Raw genomic sequence first — 19,180 nt, forward strand, 5'->3', positions numbered from 1 at the left:
GATCCTTAATCTTTTTCAGACTAACTAAGGAATGTTACTAGGTTAAAGTACATTGAACAGCTATAGAATTGTCACTATAAACTTCCTACATAAATAGAAAATATTTTTTCATCCGCATTCTACGTAAACTACGAGTATATCGTTAATATTATTTAGAACGGACATTTAATATTAACAATAAGAATTCGTGGCAGTTTTATTATTGCATCGCAGCCTGTAGCGGTCACATCTTATATTATTTACTTACAACCTTATGTATTACATTAGGCAAATCTATTTAATTACGAGCTCTCTCGCTCGAAATATTTACATTCAATTCACCTAGTACTCAGTTACTTAGGCAGTTTTGCTTTAAAACAAATTGCATTGAATACAAATAAAAATATTATAGACAGATAAAACTTATTGTCTAAAGCAAAAATAAATATATATGTACATAAAATTAAACTAAAAATGTAGTAAGGTAAAATGTTGACTAACGTCTTTTTTATTTGATTTACTTCAATATACTTCGGCTTACCCAAATGTGTTGCAATATTCTTCCTATTACTGAAAGAGATTTCATTTATCCGTTGTGTCACAATTACAAGTATAATGATATTATTTTACGAAGACACAACCATTTAAATATTTACAGGTTTTATTCATGGTCGACACAGACCCGGGGAGACCCTGGGCTCCCGGGGCGTGTAGTTGTAATACCTGTGGGGTAGGGGCGGGGTCGCTTATATCATGCCGAAGCCCTCGCCGCCCTCGTTGATGGCCCACAGCAGCGCGTGCACCAGCTGCTCGTAGCTGTCGTAATCCGGGAGGCACAACTGGTTGAAGCAGGTGTGCGCAGTCGGCAGCGCACCGAACGTCGGCGCCGCCGTTATCTGGAACCGCGGGTTCAGCTCCTGCAGCACCGGGAACACAGTTGCGGCCATTAGCTATCGCACTCGGCAGGGGGCACTTCACAGGTGTGGTACCCACCTGGAAGCCGCCGGGCGGCAGCTGCGAGCAGCCGGTGGTGAACTGCAGCAGGCGCGCGCGCTCCTCGCCGCTGAAGTTGGCGAGCGCGGCCCAGAACCAGCCCAGCAGCCGCTCCCACGCGCGCCCGCTGCCCGCCACCAGCGCGTGCGCCCGCCAGTCCGCCACGCACACCTCGCCCGTGCCGCACACCAGCAGCTGCGCACCACCACACGTCACCACACCTCCCCACACCTCACCACATGGCCGAGTCGGCCCCACGGAGCGCACTCTACCTCGAGCTCGTTCTCGTCGAAGATGGCGAGCAGGTTGGTGGGCACGAGCAGCGCCAGGCCGCGCAGGAAGGCGGCCACCTCGCGCCGCACGCGCGCCGCCAGCCGCCACTGCGCCAGCGCCTCCAGGTACTGCAGTTTGCTCGCGTTGCTCACCTGCATCCCGCCACGTTCAGATTAATGCATCCGTCTCACCACCTCTCTATCTGCGCCAAATGTTCCCCATTGACGCGCGGACCTTAATGGTGGAGCCGTTGGGCACGAGGTCGGTGGTGTTCAGCAGGCGGCCGGAGGCGTCGTACACGTCCTCGGAGAAGGTGAGCTCCAGCGCGTCCTCCGCGTCCAGGTCCGTCTCCAGCACGTACTTGATCTTGGAGAGGTACAGCTCCGGGTCGTCCTGCTCGAAGTACTGCAACACAACGTACGCGTCACTACGGCGCCCGCTGCAGAGTGCCTCTACTGCAGTGGGTCCCGTATTTACCTTGTAGTGCACGCGCAGGCCGATGATCTGCGCGAGGAAGGAGCGCGTGAGGCGCGCCCGCACCAGCTGCCGGTGCGACCCGCCCAGCGCAGACTCGTACAGGCACTTGCCCACCAGCTTGCCCGCCAGCTCGAAGTGCTTCAACTGGAAAAAATATATATATAGCATTCATTATCTTGCTTTATTTTAAAGCATTCATTAAATGCAAAAGGGCGGTGTCACGAGATTGGTGGGCGGTATGTGTATGTGTGGGGGGGGGGGNNNNGTGCGGCGGGCGCTGCGGGTTGGGGTGCACGAGGGCGGTGGGGGAGTCGCGGAAGGGCACGAAGAGTCCAAAGCGCGGGTCGAACAGCTGCGCGCACACCAGCGAGAACCACTCACGCCGCACGCCGCCCCAGTCCACACCTGCAACGCAAACACAGAGACACATGAATACAGAATTCTGTGTAAGGATTAGATGATACAATGGATACAATGAGGGCTGACCCTGCTCGCCCTGGAAGGTGATGTCGAAGTTGCGGCACCAGTCGGCGACGGTGAAGTGACGGGTGGCGCGCAGGCTGCTGCGCACCAGCTCGGCGCGCACCACGCGCAGCGGCAGCTTGTCATGCGGGTGTCGAGCGTGCGCCTTGCGCATCTCGCTGTAGAAGAACTCCTGCTTGTTCTGAATCACAAAAGGTTAAACATGCAATAAGAGCCACATGATACATTTCGAATGTATGTATGTATGTATGTGTGCGCGTGCACCTTGAAGGAGTCCTCTCCGCCGCAGTTGGCGATGAGGAGCTGCGTGAAGGCGGCGGCGAGCAGGTCGCGTTGCGGCGCGTACAGCCGCACCGCCTGCGCCCCGTCCTCCAGCGTGAACTCCCCGCCCGGGCCAGCCCCGCTCCGCGGGAGCAGCGTCAGCTAACACAATAGGTGCACTGATAAGCTTCTTCATGTCACACGTTGGTCTCAATTCACATTAGATCTTTGTGACTCTAACCTTAGTGGAGGGGCAGAGTCTGTAGGTGGTGACGCGCTTGGGTATGAACTTGAGCACGTAGTCCTTGAGCATGAGGTGCTTGTTGTTGAGCAGCAGCAGCAGCTTGCGGGGCCGCGCGGGGCCCAGCAGGCGCGCCTCGAAGCTAGCCTGCGCGCGGCGGCCGCACACCGCGCGCTGCACCGTCGCCGCCTCGCTCGCTGCGCACGCGCACCACACGTCAGTGACGTCACAGCACAGGCACGGATGCCGCCAGCGCGGCGACAGGGCACGGATATAGCCCTATAGCACGGACCTGTGAGCACGATGCAGTCGAACTCCCCGTTGTGCAGCAGCGCGCCGTCGTAGTAGATGGCGGCGCGGTAGACGCCGGGCTCGGGGAAGCACAGCTCGACCGCCGCGCGCTGGTTCACCGAGTCGTACTCGAACGCCGCGCCCGACGACAGCTTCTCGTCAACCTCGCCGCTCACCGACTTTATCTCGATAGAGAAGCCCTGCCGGTGCACGTGGCAACAAATATTACAAAAGCGGTCGTCGAATGCCTAAGTAACGCATGCTTATGTGTGATGGTTACGGTGGCGAGCGGCGCCGGGTTGTCGAACTGGTCCCGCGGGTGCACGTGCAGCTGGCGCGGGCGGCCCGCAGTGCACACGAGCGCGGCGGGCGCGCGCCCCACCCGCGACCGCCGCGCCGCCGGACGACCCGCCGCGAACCACTTGCGGAACGGACCCCCCGCCGCGTGCGCACCCCCTGCCACATAACCACTCTATAATATGCAATCCAAAAATATCATTATTCTAAAAAGATGTAATTAATTAAATAATAATTTACCGATCATGATGGATATGATGTAGAGTCCGGCGGTGCGCACGGTGAACTTGACGCGTGCGGTGTGCGCCTGCGCCGGGTCGCCCGAGCCCAGCTCCAGCACCGCCGATATCTGCAGCCACGTCGTGACAACTCACACACACATAAATAAGAACATGCGTATGCTATGTAGAAGTGTAGGTGGTACCTTCCTGGTGCCGTGCGTGATGTTGACGACGAGCTGGTCGGTGTCGCACACGGGGTAGGGGTGTCCGTTGCGCTGGTAGCACAGCACCGTGAAGCACATGGTCTCGCCCACCGGCTGCGGCTCCTGCCACCCCCACTCCACCTGCAAACGTCACCACACACACAATCACAATTAATATCTACCACATAATATATTGTAGAAACAATATATTATGTGTACAAATAGTGTAGTAATATATACAAATTCAAAAGAAATCGAATACAGGAAGATTTTGTGATAAATTTTGTTGAATTTTTCCTTGTTGTACGTGCGATCGTTTATATTATAAGTGTTAATAATGATATCCACACGTGCAGTAAATGCGTACCTTGCAGCTGGGCGGGTGCAGGTACTTCCCGGTGACGTACTGCAGCAGCGAGTGCTTGGCCTCGGGCGCCAGCGAGGGCTGCGTCATCGCCGCCAGCGTCACCAGCCCGCACACCGACACCGACACCACTAGCATGCCGCCTGTCGGCACACCCACACCATCACACCGATACCGACACACCGTCAGCGTATGCCGACATCGAATAGAATGGATCCAAACCATTTGAAACCCCCATTTTATGATTCGTTCTCGTGTCGTAATTAGTACTAATCTATAACGTAATAAATCTTCTCACCCCATGTCCAAGCGTCCTGATGCTTGCTATTCTTTACAACAGTGCTCCAAAGGTCGGCCTTGAGGCTGATCAGAGCCTCCTTGCCAGTGGGCAAGCTTTGGCGCGCCGCGCACCATGCGCTGAAGTCCTTAGCGTCGATGACGTGGCGCGCTGTGGAGTCCTCCAGCCAGTACACATCCTCCAACGAACACACGTCCAGACTGAGCAACCTGCAGCAACATGAAGACACAATGAAAGGACTCTCTCTCTCTCTTTTGTAACTTTATATCCATGTCGCCGTCAAATGTCATGATGTAGTTTAGGTGTATAATGTCTAAAAACCCATCGATTGTTGTGTCTGACTGGTGTAGGAGGAAAAGCGGACAACTCTTAAGCACAACCCAATGGTATAAATAACATAGTTCCATTTTAGTTTTAACTAAAAATCGTAGAAATATTTTTTAAAGAATTTCCAGCTAACAATTAAAATGTAACATTTCGCATTCCCTTTAATGTTTGTTTTTTTTAACTTGCATGTTGCATAGCACGCAGACTCAGGTTACCGCGGCCGAGGCTGGAGAGTCTTTGTCACACCCTTCCCTTTGCAAACAAAGCATAAAGTTTCCCATACACGAACCGATCAATCAGAAATAACTTTACTGTTTTTACACAATCTTAAAATTAGAATTCAATGATTTTTCCGAGTCAGATCTGTAGAAAACAACTTAAGTGAATCTGTTTATTTTTTCATATTTTCTATTTACATTAATCCCCAACATATCTGTCATAAAATTACAAAGAAAATTCATTTTCCTAACGCAAACGATAAGAATTAATGAACACCTCTAGCTTGCTACGCTCGTGACGTCACTACTTCAGAATAATTTGTATCGAAAATAAAAACTAGGAATTATTTAATAAAAATGTATCAATTTCATACTGATTATTCGTGGAATTAAATTTCGTTTTACTGACACTGTGCGTGCTAGAAACTGTAAGTAAAGGAATCCTTTTACAAAATTTTATAATCCTCCCTAAATTAACAAAAACGTATGTATTTTAAATAACAAAATTGTGAAGCGAATTAATTAATTTTTACTGACCTTCCAAGCTTATGTATTGCAATGAATATAACCCTATATGTATGTATGTATATAGGTGAAATCGGCGTCAACTGTTTCCCAGAGGACATCCCCAGTGGAACGTTACAACCGGCCAATGTGGAGGTTTGGTCATTTTCATTAAATTTCAGTAAAGTCGAAATGTTTTTTTTTCTTTTTTAATTATCTAAATGTTCTTTGGTTTGTTTTTATGTTAGTGTTTAGATTAATTCTACGTACTTCAAAGACATTCAAAAGTAGAGTGGTAGAGCCCGCTTTAACATCTTCGCACGAATTGGCCAGGTTCGCCCGGTGAAATACCACGACCACACAGAAAACAGGCGTGAAGTGGAAGAAATTCCGCGTTTCGTCTAATGAGTGTGCGTCCTGGAGGCCTAATTTAGTCCTCTTTCCCTTCCCACCCTTTTCTTATAAGGAAAGGATGGGAAGTGGAAGTGGACTTTCCGGTTCAGAGGATGCATGGAAAGGGAATATATTTTCTTTCTGTGCATCCTCTCCTCCGTCGATTAAAGGTAGGCAACGCATATGCAATTGCGTATGTCTATGGGCAACGGTCACTTCGCTATTTCAGCGATTTCAGGTGGCCGCTCGCTCGTTTGCCGCTTTCTGATTAAAAAAAAAGTATCGTCATTAAAAACATAGCATAAAACAATCTATTCAATTTCATCATCATCACTGGTGAAATTAAACAAAGGCTTGTAATAACCGGTACTACGAAAATAAAATATAATAACTATCAAGAAGTACAATCTAAAATAAGGTTATCTTCCAATGATATATTTTTCTTTGACACGATCTACAAGACTTATAATAAACTACTTAGTGTTCATTTTATAGTTCCAACCACAAATTGCTAAAACCACAATTAGTGAAAACGAAATCAGATCGACCGCATCATTGTGTCGCATCGTGTATGGACAGCTTTATCCAATTTGAATACGTGAGTAGTGTGCGCGGCTGTGGGCGCCCAGCGACTGAGCGAGGACAAAGGCACTCGAGCCTCGAGCCCAGTCCGCCTCTGTCCTCACAAAGCGCCAAGGAAATGCGAGAAACGAGACAACACGGAGAACAAAATGCACTCGTAACATCTTACTAATATTTATTAATATTTAACTTTAGAACGGCTAAAGGGTTCTGTATGTTTGCAAAAGATATTAATTTTAATAATGTTACTAATCTTACTTCGTGTACTTACTATATTATATTATAAATGCAAATGTTTAGATGGGTGGATTTTAGTTTAAGGTATCTCCAGAACGGCTGAACAGATGCGGCTGAAATTTGGCATAGACGTAGGATATGGTTTGAAAACACACAAAGGCTTTTTTTTACCACGCGGACGGAGTCGCGGGCGACAGCTAGTTTGTTCTAAATCCTATTATCAGTTTGGAATAGAGCATTAAATTACTCTTGGGGGCGGTAGAAGATTTTGTTATCTTAATTTTTTGACAATTTCATTAACATTTCTGGTAATTATGAGATTATGCAAAATGAAGACAAGAATCGTCGACAGATGGCGGGAGTTCCCGGAGCGCCGATTGAGATTCGCGGGAAAAGACCTGCATAAATTCACCGATTTGAATAAACCTTTGCTATGCTGACTGATGCCACCATTCATTTTATATTCACACCTAGACTCGTGTACCTACACGAGTCATTTTATATTTACGAATTATTCCACAAGATATTGCATTTTATGTCGAATCAAATTAATAAAAAAATGTATATAATTAATCGATCACGACGAAGAGGCAACTTGTATTTTATTTCATGTGGCTTTCATTTTTAAACCGCTTTGTGTTACTGTATTATCAAATATGAGATTCAAAGATTCTTTTGTAATAACGAGTGACGTCATCTGCCCCCGTCGTTTAGCGAGATTACAATGTCGTTGTGACATTGTTGTGAGGTTGTATTGAGCACAATTGTGTAGCCAGCATTCTCTGTTGGTGAGGGCAATGGGAGGGGGCACATTTGCTGTTCGCTCGCTGTTATGGTAGTCTCACACGAAGGCAGAACAGTATCATCATTGTTTAAATAGTACTGACCTAGGAGATACGAGATGTGTAATAGAAGGATTCAAATTCGGGAACGGTTTTAGTAGGCGATTTAATTCGCTTACTAAAGTTATTAAAGATTTCTTCTTTACCGATACGACGCAAATAGTCTCTGTTTACCTTCCTATAGGCTTTGGTGTCATTCCTGTCTTTAATAGTGTAGTGTATGCGAAAAAGGTGTAATGTAAAAGGTATTTCCTCCTTCAGCAAACTGACATGATCACGCAACTTTTACGAATTCAATAAACAAATAAAAAACATATTTACACACAGATAAATAATTTCTGTTTCCCGCTACTTCTTCTTTAAATTTTTTATTTAATTTTTGTTTAGCACTACAAAAAGTTGACATTTACGTGCGTCTAGATTTAACCAATATCCTAGGACATAGAAAGGTGAAAGTTGACGCATTGCGGGGAGCAGGAGACTATCATCTCAACGCATGCCAGGAACATCTCAAACCTGTGTTATGTAAACATATCGCATTTATTATCTAAGTCTTTGTGGCGTACTCAGGGATGGTGAATGAACGCACAAGCAGTCCTTTAGGATAGTTTCGTGAAACGTAACACTTAGGACACACTTAGTTGAACCTGCACTGGGCCACAAATTAAATGAGTGTATCACTACAACGTAACAACTACAAAAGTTCTTATATAATTGGAGTTTTCAAAGTTTTGCAATAGATAAATATTTGGAATACATAAAATTTGAAAGCAGATGTGAAGTATTGAATAAATTCAATCGAAATTCCCGACAATTTGAGTTTCGCTGCAGTTTGTGCTTTTATTGAAAACATGCAAAACTTTTCAACTGAACGTCTGCTAACAAATAGACACAACAAGCAATAAAATTCAAGTCATGTAACATACTTTTATTTTATAAATCAATTTTGTAATATAAGTAATCATTGTAGCCTGTAAACATAGAAATTAATTAGTCACAACACTTCAGTTTTGTTATACTTTATGATAAAATATTGACATTAACTGGTGGAAACTTAAATAAAATGGAATAAATCATTTCCATTTTCTTGTGTTCAGAATAATATGTCAAGTTGCCGTAAATTTATTCATAAGATATCTTCATTCTCCGCCAATATATGTATCTTGTAACGAACACGTAACCTTGACTGCACCCAAGGACAAGCACTGAGCTAATTCTGTCAGAGCCAATGTTCGAACGCGGACTATCTCAAATCTCAAATTTTCATTTTCAGTGCCGGCAACCTTGCAATAATATAGGGTGGAAATAATATTACAAATTGTACTGTAACATCGAAAACCTTCTGCATTATAAATGTAGTTAACTTCGCCCAACTGATAAATAATAAATATTTGTAAATAATGATTAATGTACTCGTACATTTATTTTGTTATTATATTATACATAATTTATAAACTTTGTTAGTGTACTACTGCCAAGCTGTAATTATATCGTGTGTTTATATAGTGTAATTTTATGTGTCTGTTGTGTTACTGACTTGGAGTACGCGTGCTGCAGTCGGTGGGTGACGAGCCACTGGCGCAGCACGAGTCGCTGTTGCAGCAGCAGCGCCGCGCGCCGCAGCCGCCGCTCCTCCGCCGCCGGCATCTCCGGCAGCCGCTCCAGCGCCTCCGGGCTGCCGCAACCCGACAGCGTCGATATACCTGTTCACACACACACCAACTCTAATTAGTTTCACACGACTCAAGAGTTTTTTCAGTAACTAGGAGGCTGAACAATAGACTGTAGAACAATTGCTTTCCTATTGTGTGAAATAAGCATAAGTTCTCAAGTTTTAGAGCGCGTCCAGCCACTACTAAACATAAACAGCTAACATAACTTCGTAGCACATAGTCTGACGGGGCAATAATGGCCACGTTACGCTGTAAAGTGCTACGCCGTAGGATAGCGACGCAAGTCTTGATTACAACAACGAACTGTGCCAATTGAACAATTGCATTTGTTTTGCATTTAGATCGCTATAAAAAGTCTCAGTTGGCTACCACCTGAAGTATTACCAATTACTAAATCGTGTTACATGTGCAAAGTTAGGATTGAATCTAAGAGGACAATGAGCGTTAAATAACAAAATAAGTTTTGAAACTATGTTATAACATCATCATGAGCTCAATTTACAGTCCCACCGAGGGGTTCGGAGCCTACCATAAGTTTGGAGTGACTAGGCCATAGTCAACCTCTGGCATGCTGGCCGGGTGCGGGTTGATTGACTTCACACATGTCTTTTAATGTTTTATTTGTTTGCAGATATGTGCAGGTTGCATCATGATGTTCTCCTTAGCCATAAGAACGTCGCGTATAAATCGAAAATTGAAAACTACATTCGTAAGTAGCGGGATTCGAACCCCAGACCGACGCTCTTCTGACCCACTGACGCTTTTATTACATAATTCAGCGTATTTAATGTAGACTGTTATGTTAGGTGATGTTTAGTAATTACTAGACACTATATATTGGATGTTAATGTAATTGTTACAGCAACTTACGATGTTTCTCTAACAATTTGTTACAATTAGTACCACGGTTGGCTGTATTTGTTGCCTGTACGTTGCTAAGCAACCACTCTGACCTCGCCTTTATAGCACACTTATTACCATTTATTTAGTTGACCTTTAGAATATAATAGTTTTTTAATAGTGCACAAGCACAAAATGGTAACACTATTAATCATTCATATACTAAATCGATTGCTTTATTTAAATCCCCATTAATTTCCTGAATCACTTCAGTTATGTAAACGACAAGAAAGAATAGAATATTCGTTGATATATTGCAGACATATGTGATATTTATGAGTTGGAGCCTTAAATTTTTCATATATTTCTTATTTGTGATTGTTTAACACGCTGCGGCAAATTATATAAACAGTATGTTCGTATTTACACTTACTAAATATAAACTTCTAGTCTTAACATTATATAGTTCTTTTTGAACCAACTAGATAATTATCTTTTCCTTCAATATAATTATATCGTAACTAGCTGTCGCCCGAGATTCTGTCCACGCTGTTCGTAAACGGTGTCTTGCAAATATTCGAATTTTTCTCAACTTTCAAACTTTCGCTAGACCTCCACGGACATTTCAAGACCAAGACAATATAAATCCGTTCAGCCGTTCTCGAGTTTTGGCGAGACTAACAGCAATAATTTATATATAATATATAGATAGATCGCTCCAGAGAAACCTTTATCTTTATTAGGTGAAATATAACTGCTATAAATAATTGTAAGCAACATTAAGCTTAGTTTCAAATTGCGGGACCATTAGGGATGTTTTCGGGCGCACCTTCCTTTGCTCCATTAAACATTTATCCAATAGGATAATTACATGCTATAGCTACATGTACATACCTTGTGATGTTGTTTTGATTTTGAAGTGATAATGGACAATAATATATTTTTTGTAATAAAAATCGTATGCTGATTGCATGAGACAGTTTATCAATCTGTGTGCTAAATATTTCTAGTCAGAAGATAATGGTTTAAACATATAGTTATATACAAGCTTGGCCCAGTCGTTTTAATGGTGCTAAAGTTTGGCGATAGGCGAAACTAGTCTGGTAACGGAAGCTTTCGTGTCGCACGCGACCCACACTATTTCGGATGACACAATAGATAATATATATCTACATTTTCAGGAAAATATTTATATTATGTATTCAATTGCGTCACTTCTTATGTTAACAAGGTTATAAATTAAATATATAATTCCCTTTGGAATAATTAAGTTACACCGATGTTTGTGAAACATTTACATGAAATGCTGTTTCATGGCACAAACACGTAAGCTAGTTTGTTGTTCGCCTGTTGCTTAGGAGACGACTGCTTTGACCTTGAAGTGTCTTGAACAACTTAATGATATGGAACATAAAAGCTATTATAAAAACATTTTCCAAGAACTTCATTATACTTGTTGCAACCAGCAACTCCATTAACGTTGAGTGATGACCACCACGCATTTAACCTTATATTCTTGCAGATTTTATTAAATTATTACTAAATAAGATGTTAGACATGTGGCCAAACGGTCGATCGCAAGTCCCAACTGTTTGTCCAATTGTTTATAGCAAGGCAACGTAAAACATAACGTAGCGAAAATTCCCAGACGCAATGCTTACATGTTTTAAAAATAATTGTACAGTTTATGAATTACTGAATAAAATAATTATTAAGATTTCAATATATTTGTAAGTGGTATATCACGCGGGGTTAGTCAGTAAACGGTAGATCTCTGTTGTCAAAAATAAACGAAAGTGTTTTATAATACATAATTCATCATCAGATCAGAATTCAGGCAAAGTACATTTACGTTTTAATCAAGTATGTTCCTTATCGTTTCCCTAACAAAAGAAATCAAATATTCATTATTAATATTCAAAAAAGTGTAGAGGTTCTTCGTTGCTACGAATTTTTAAGAACGTACTAGTAATTGGTAATTGGCATTGTATTGTGAGTATTTGTATTGTTTAAAAAATGTATATCGATGTACTACGTATAGTAATTGATATTCAACATAAGAGCTCGTAAAGAGAAGTGATTGAATTCAGGTCACTTCCAGCAGCTGCCCGCACCCACTAACCGCAACTTATGTACAAAGCGTCCCAGCTCAGCAAATACTGCATGCAGCTCGATATTGCAAACAAGAATTAGCAGCCTCTTATTTCCAGCAATAATTATGGCGCAGAACATTCCAGATTAAATTTAGAACTATCGAAATTATATTCATATTCATTCAGTCGATTTTCATACCACCCATTACGTAATTTCTAGAGATCGAAAATGAGCTCATAAACTTACATAAAACACAATATTTTTTATTCACAACGACTCTGCTTTATTTAAATCCAGTTAAAAATGTTTTAACCACATTGACATTTAGCACGTGACCTATCGCATTTTAAATAAATGGGCCAGCATTCAGTGACAGGCGTCTCGTTTGGGGTTTGAGCGGCGGTGGGGCTGCGGCATGAGCACCTCTCACTCCCGGTGCGTCGCGACCTCTACACTTGAGAGTCGACATCCAGCTTTAATTAATATCGGCACGTGAATTTAGGGTTGTGCCACATCACATACACCCGTATACCGAGATTCGCTAACTATCGGGTAGACCACTTAAAAATTGTTCCTTTAACTTTTCTCAGGTTTTCCATGGACCCCTTGGGTCCATACCAAGTCTGGACTGTCAAAATTTGTTACACAAAGGATTCTGCTAGTTTACCTTATTTTGGATTCTTCTAAATCTTTAAATGAGCAATTCTTGTATATATATAATTGGAATCTCGGAATCGGCTCCAACGATTTTCATAAAATGTAGTATATAGGGAGTTTCGGGGGCGATAAATCGATCTAGCTAGGAATCATCATTTTTAGAAAATGTCATTTTATTCGTGTTTTATCGATAATCAACTTAAACATAAACTTAACTTTTTCTATCGGTAAGATCGAAAAATATTATTCATATTTCATCATCTTATTAGTATTTCGTACGTAAACATAATTTCCAAAAAACAGAATTTAAAAAAAAAAATACCGAGCAAAGTTCGGTCATCCAGGTACTTTATTTAACAAAGGTAGGAACATATTACTTCAACAAGATCTTTTCCCAGTACTTCTCAATTCCTTCAAAGTTTTTTAATTATTAAGGAAAAAAAGTATTTCTTTAAGGACCTCAGCGTGTCGTCCTAATGTTTATCTTTGTACTTGTTAGAAGAGTTCGCAACTTATTTGTTTAACGAATGACGTTAGTTTTAGTTAAGACAAAGTTTTGCTTGTTTGTACTTGGAGACGTAAACTGAACTTTTGTGGAGATTTGTTACGAAATAGTTAACCTCAGTAGTTAATGTTAGTTTATTAATAAGGCTAATTAGCGAGTTTACCCGCCAGTTATAATACAAATGATCATCTTTTTTAGAAAACATTTGAAGCAGACAAATAGCATAGACGTCGAAATATATGATGTAAAATTAAATAATTCACATTTAAAAGATTAATTTTGTTGTAAAGTTGTAAAGTTAAAGAGTAACCTTCAAGGCGTTATAGTAGCTAAAAGTTATGGGAAAATTTGTCGATTTTGTCCGAATAACAAAATTAAGTTTATGGTAATATTGGAATTACATGAATGTGACCAGATGTAGTCCCGGTCACCTGTTGCCGAGTGAATTAGGACGCGGAAGTGTGCCGACGACCGCGCGAACCTGCCGCGCCGCGCCCCGCCGCTGGAGCCCCCGGCCCGGGCGCTCCGCCCCACAGCCTGCTCTTAATGAAAACCCCTTTATAATTTGCAAATAGCTTAGTTATCATATAACAATGGGAGTTCTTGATTGTTACTGTTTAAAATAAGACACAAAATATCCATTTATATTCAAGTTGCCAACTGTCATTTGAGTTTAAAAAATCTAATTATGTTCCATTTATTTGTAAAACAATAGCGCTAAAGGCAAAAATGGATACATTTTTGTGTAGATCACTGAAATATTTAGCAAGATTTGACTTCGAATGTTACAAAGTTTTGGCACAGGAATCGAGACCATCAAAGTGTAAAAGATTAGAACGAAACATTCATTATAAATACATAATAAGTCGGCCCCACATTAACAATTGTATTAATCAAAGATGGCGAGTTTAATTGAAAAGAGGATACTCTGTGGAGAGATGGCGCGCAAACTTTAGTTCAAACTCCTCAACCATTTTATGTGGGTAGCGTTAATTAAGCTGACTACAAACATGCAAGTCTTTTGTTGTCGTTTGCTTTAGACTTTCTCTTCTCTCAAAGAGTATCGTTCGCAGACTTCCTACAAACTTTGTATTCGCACAATTGTTCTTTGATGTCAGCGTACAAAGAATAAAGTATTTCAATTAACTTAATCTTTTTTTTTTATCATAAGGCGGCAAACGAGCAAGCGGCCATCTGAAATCGCTGAATAGCGAAGTGACCGTTGCTCATAGACATACGCAATTGCATATGCGTTGCCTACCTTTAATCGACGGAGGAGAGGATGCACACAAAGAAAATATTTTCCCCTTCCATGCATCCTCTCATCCGGAAAGTCCACTTCCACTTCCCATCCTTTCCTTATGAGAAAAAGGGTGACAAGAGAAAGAGGACTAAATTAGGCCTCTGGGACGCACACTCATCAGACGAAACGCGGAATTGCTTCCACTTCACGCCTTTCTTCTGTGTGGTCGTGGTATTTCACCGGGCGAACCTGGCCGATACGTGCGAAGATGTTAAAGCGGGCTCTACCACTGTCTAAAATATCCTTAACTTGAAATTTATAAATAAACAACTTGAACTTGAAATTTATAATTGACTGATGCCAGAGACAGATTGTTGTAATATACGAAAGACATCGAAATATAAGTAACTGTTAGGAAGTTAATCCGAAAATGAGCCACTGTATTGACGCAACACTAGCCTTACTAAAATCTTGACGTTTATGTCCCCTCACTGTTTATTCTGACACTGGACTTTATAACTAAAGCACGTAATTCGCGCCAAAGGATGCTAACTAATAATGACTAAAAAATGTAGTAAGAAAATAAGAAAAAAATGTTAAATCTCATCGTCTGTGCTCCATAAGGAGACTGTCGACAGAGTTGTAAATCATAGAGACCCCCCCACGCCCCACCCCGCCGTGCACCGAGTCTCTACATCTACATTGAGTATTAGCAAAAGATCTGAAAAAAATATCTAGAGCAGGCCAAGAGTCTTAAATGAAACTATTGGACGTAAAAATGGAAAGTATAACCATTTTAAAGTTGCGGTTCGGTCTTACATTTTTTGTTATCATATTATATTCTCATTTTTATGTAAGAGGATAAATTCTTTTTGTTTTGAAGCTGGCAGTTTTAGATTGTGTTAATATAGTAGCTCATAAAAGTATCCGGCGAGGGACTCGGAGCCTACCCAATAGGCCCCAGGGTGACTACGCCATAGACGTGACGTTGGTCTAATGAGAATAGATTAACTTCACACATTCTTTCTTCGTACATATGTGGCATAACGTTTTCCTTTGCCGTAAGACCATCAGATACATATGAAATTCATAAATCGATAAACACATTGCTATATACCAGGGATCGAAATTAGACGTGTAGATTGCGGTCCGGTCCAGTCGAGTGCTTAACAAGAGTGCCACCGACGCTTTATATCTCTCTTTGTGTGTACTATGATGAAACAGATCGTTAGTAAGAGATGTTAAAGAGTTAAGAGTGTTAAAGTAATCTACCTCTTAGCTTGTAGCATGATAAGGTAGAACGATACTGTAATGAAAACATTAAAAAAGCTGTCAGCTGCATTAATGTATTAAGAAATTTCTCTTTTATCAATACGCATTGAGTAAAATAGAATTTAAATATCTCCACACCTCGACGTAAAACAATAAATATCATTTGCGCGCATACTTGTCACTGATGTGTCGGTGACGTTGCATTTATATATGTTTGTTGTTGTTGATCTCAAAATGCAGAGCCAAACATACCAACAAAAGTTTATAGGTATTACTGCAATTTACCTTATTTTTGCGTGTGATAATGTCTGTCAAGAATTGTCTGTTAGATTTAACGGAAGATTAAATGAGTTAATAGGCATTTACCGTTTTAAGTACCACTCGATACTGTAAAAAAGTGCAAGGAATTTTGCATATAATTCGCCTTAAAGTGCCTTCTTATTTTGCTGATCATTAGGGCAAGTTGCACTCTCGAAATGAAAACGTTTGCGTTATAACTGATAAAATTATAATGATCGTAAAATTACTAAATTAAAAAAGAGCGCGGTACATTGTTGTCAGATTTTATACTTATTGGACAGATAAAGGATACTCAGGCGTGTCATGTAATATGGTATTTAAGATTTTGACAATTGTGTGAACATTATCAATCTCATCGTGACATGCTCGAAGGACCAGTGTCCAGAAGACAAGTTTTGTTTCATGACGATGTTTTATCATCATTGGTGATGAAGACGGTTGGCTACAGTTTCTTTGGTATTCTTGTTCATTAGCTATTGCAGTGTTGTAATAGTTGCAAAAATCTCCAATCAAAAGTAAGTTTTTATTAATAACAAATCAACAAAGTCGATAGTCACTTAGCAAAGAATTTTTACGAGTACAGTGACAATTTTCGTGCATATTATTCCCAAGACGTTTTGACATTTTTTTATAATTCAGCTTTAAATTTTAAAAAGTTAGAAATAGTTATAATTACAATAAAATACCTGAAAATTGTGAGACACCGGACAACATGGAGAGGCCGGAGTTCCGACTGTGGGAGGGATGGATCATGCCGATGGAACATATCTCCGAGTCCTCGAACTGCCACATCTTTATATTTGGATTTTCGTCAGATTTCGCAAACAGAGAACTGAGGTATATCCAATCAATGCTTTAACCCAAATGGAATCATCCGTCGCTGCGGATTTCAGAATTTGATCAATTCCTTCTTGAATGAAAGTCGTACTTATTTTCAAAGTCCTTAATTTTTTAAGTATTACAATAGCTTGTTGTATAATCTATATATCATTTATTACATGAAATGTGACCACGAGCATTGTAATAAGGAACTCAGATGTAGCGGACACGTCCGCGCGGCGCGGTGACAGCGGCGCGACTGGCTGATCGGGGTTGGGGTTGAAGCGCACCCCCTTCTACTTTGTTTTTATTCGAAGGGTGGGAGGCGGATCGTGACGTCACGGGTTACTGAATTGAAATCCAACGTATCCCTTCATCTTGTCCCGTCTTTTTGAATGGAAATTAATGAAATTATATAGCTATTCAGTGATTTTTTTGGTTGAAACCACAAAGTTGATAATATTATTTTTGTTCGTTAATAATCAATGATTTAAGGAAAAAAAATTGGAATATGTTGACATATACAACATTTATATAAATTAATAGATAGTAGATGATTCCCAGGCCTACTAAACATACATATAAAATTTCATATTATTTATAAAAATAGGTCAAGTCATTTCAGAGGAGTATGATAACTAACATTGTGACAGGAGAATTTTATATATAAATAAATGTTTTGTCAGTTTCTTTGATTTTCATTAATTATTTTAAAAATGTATTCTGCTTTGACTATATTTCTTATGATAATTCCAACAAGAGTTTTACATCTGTACATAATTACAAACACATTTTATTGTGAAATCATATTTTAATATCAATTCAATGTTAAATTGTTAAACACCGTACAAATAAAAAAAAAGTTATTGACTTCATCCCTGGGATCATGACAAACCTTTGAACAGGAAACAAAACAACTTTGAAATTGGTATTACCTATAGGCAAAAAAAAATCTAAATTCAAGGCAAATTGATAAATCTGAAACAAATTGCTTAATACATTTCAAATAAAAAAATTAAGAAAGTAAATAAAAAAGTTTATTAACACCTCATTTAAATCACAACTGGAGATCTTTACTAAATTGTAAATTAAGGATGTTAGGCCTTAGTTAATACACATCAGTACACGATGGACATCTTATCAAAGACTTGTAGATTATAATTTCAGTGCACAACCCACAGTGTCACCAACAATTACAACAGTAAATGAACTCTCTTTCCTAGTTAGGGGAAAATTTTATTTCAAGTAACAGATTATTTATTTAATTAAATCATACAGAAAACATTCCTTGCAATATCTTAATTTATTATCCAAACAGGTTCTCTGTCTGCATGTTTTATGATTGTTGTTTCTCTTTATTTATTGAATTAAAAAAATTGTAAGCATGTCAAATACAAAGGATTATATTAGAATATCAATATCTTACCATATTCCTTGAATAACTTCTTGTAGTCTCCAAGATCATTTTGATCGAGCCACTCATCCACTTGCGAGCTTTCGTCGTCAAATAAATGTCTCAAAACTGACCTAGCCACATATATAACTGATAATATAAAAAGAAGCAATCCGAAATAGTGAATCTGCTTGAACATTCTTGTATCTTTATGTCATTATAACATCACACATTGGAAATAAACAACACGAAATCTGTACGAAATAGTCCACTTGACATCTTGTTTTATGTTATTGAATTTTGACATATGTCGGATGACATTAATTGAGCGTTTCAATGCACGCTGTACTCCATGTACATTGACACACATACTATGAGCTCGCAAATATACCAAAAAATTATGTTGGATTTCATATATTATTTGTACATAAAAAAATATTCACATTTTTCATATCGACCATACTGTGATTTATTACATCAAGTGCTTCTCTGATTAGTTTACTCCGAGCCCCTCGGTGGGGACGTATAGTGAGCTGATGATGATGATGATTGGCTACTTATTTAATACACGTTACGTCCTAGGAAGCAGACTTTTTCTTGTATTAAATAAAAATGCAATATAAAAGTAACCATTTAATAATTATTTACAATGTAATGCAGACGATATCACATTTCAAAGAAAAGGGTAATTGTTAACTTAGCAGAATATATATTTGTCAGTAAGGCTTCGACATCTGTGCGTCCTACACTTTATGAAAACAATTTATAATTGTCAAGTTCTTAGAATGTGCAGCAAATGAGTTTATTCCCCAGATTGTTGTTTCCGTAGCCTGTTAAATTTAATTGTTATAAAAATTTAAATACATTTGTATTACTGCTGTTTTAAGAGATTTTCGCTTA

At 40.1% G+C, this 19,180-nt stretch overlaps 2 protein-coding genes across 2 annotated transcripts in view; both read right to left on the minus strand.

Annotated features, from left to right (window-relative positions):
• Positions 1-459: 459 nt before the first annotated feature.
• On the minus strand, positions 460-18,546 carry LOC106124338 (apoptosis-resistant E3 ubiquitin protein ligase 1). The gene is made up of 17 exons (XM_013320896.1): positions 18,314-18,546; positions 9,022-9,187; positions 4,382-4,590; positions 4,087-4,226; positions 3,720-3,860; positions 3,536-3,644; positions 3,279-3,454; positions 3,000-3,198; positions 2,708-2,904; positions 2,470-2,628; positions 2,209-2,386; positions 1,989-2,127; positions 1,723-1,873; positions 1,480-1,650; positions 1,245-1,397; positions 973-1,167; positions 460-896 (listed from the first exon to the last, which is right to left on the minus strand). The coding sequence occupies exons 1-17, from the start codon at positions 18,477-18,479 to the stop codon at positions 726-728; spliced, it is 2,820 nt and encodes a 939-aa protein (XP_013176350.1). The 5' UTR covers positions 18,480-18,546; the 3' UTR covers positions 460-725.
• Positions 18,547-19,082: 536 nt separating this feature from the next.
• Tnpo-SR (transportin 3) overlaps positions 19,083-19,180 on the minus strand; it is a 5,070-nt gene continuing 4,972 nt past the window's right edge. Inside the window, exon 11 of the mRNA XM_013320159.1 lies at positions 19,083-19,110. Within this exon, the coding sequence (XP_013175613.1) occupies positions 19,083-19,110 (28 nt within the window). The remainder of the gene's footprint in view (positions 19,111-19,180) is intronic.

This window comes from Papilio xuthus, unplaced genomic scaffold, assembly GCF_000836235.2.
Source record: "Papilio xuthus unplaced genomic scaffold, Pxut_1.1 DF828952.1, whole genome shotgun sequence".
In the NCBI taxonomy this organism is placed as follows: Eukaryota; Metazoa; Arthropoda; class Insecta; order Lepidoptera; family Papilionidae; genus Papilio; species Papilio xuthus.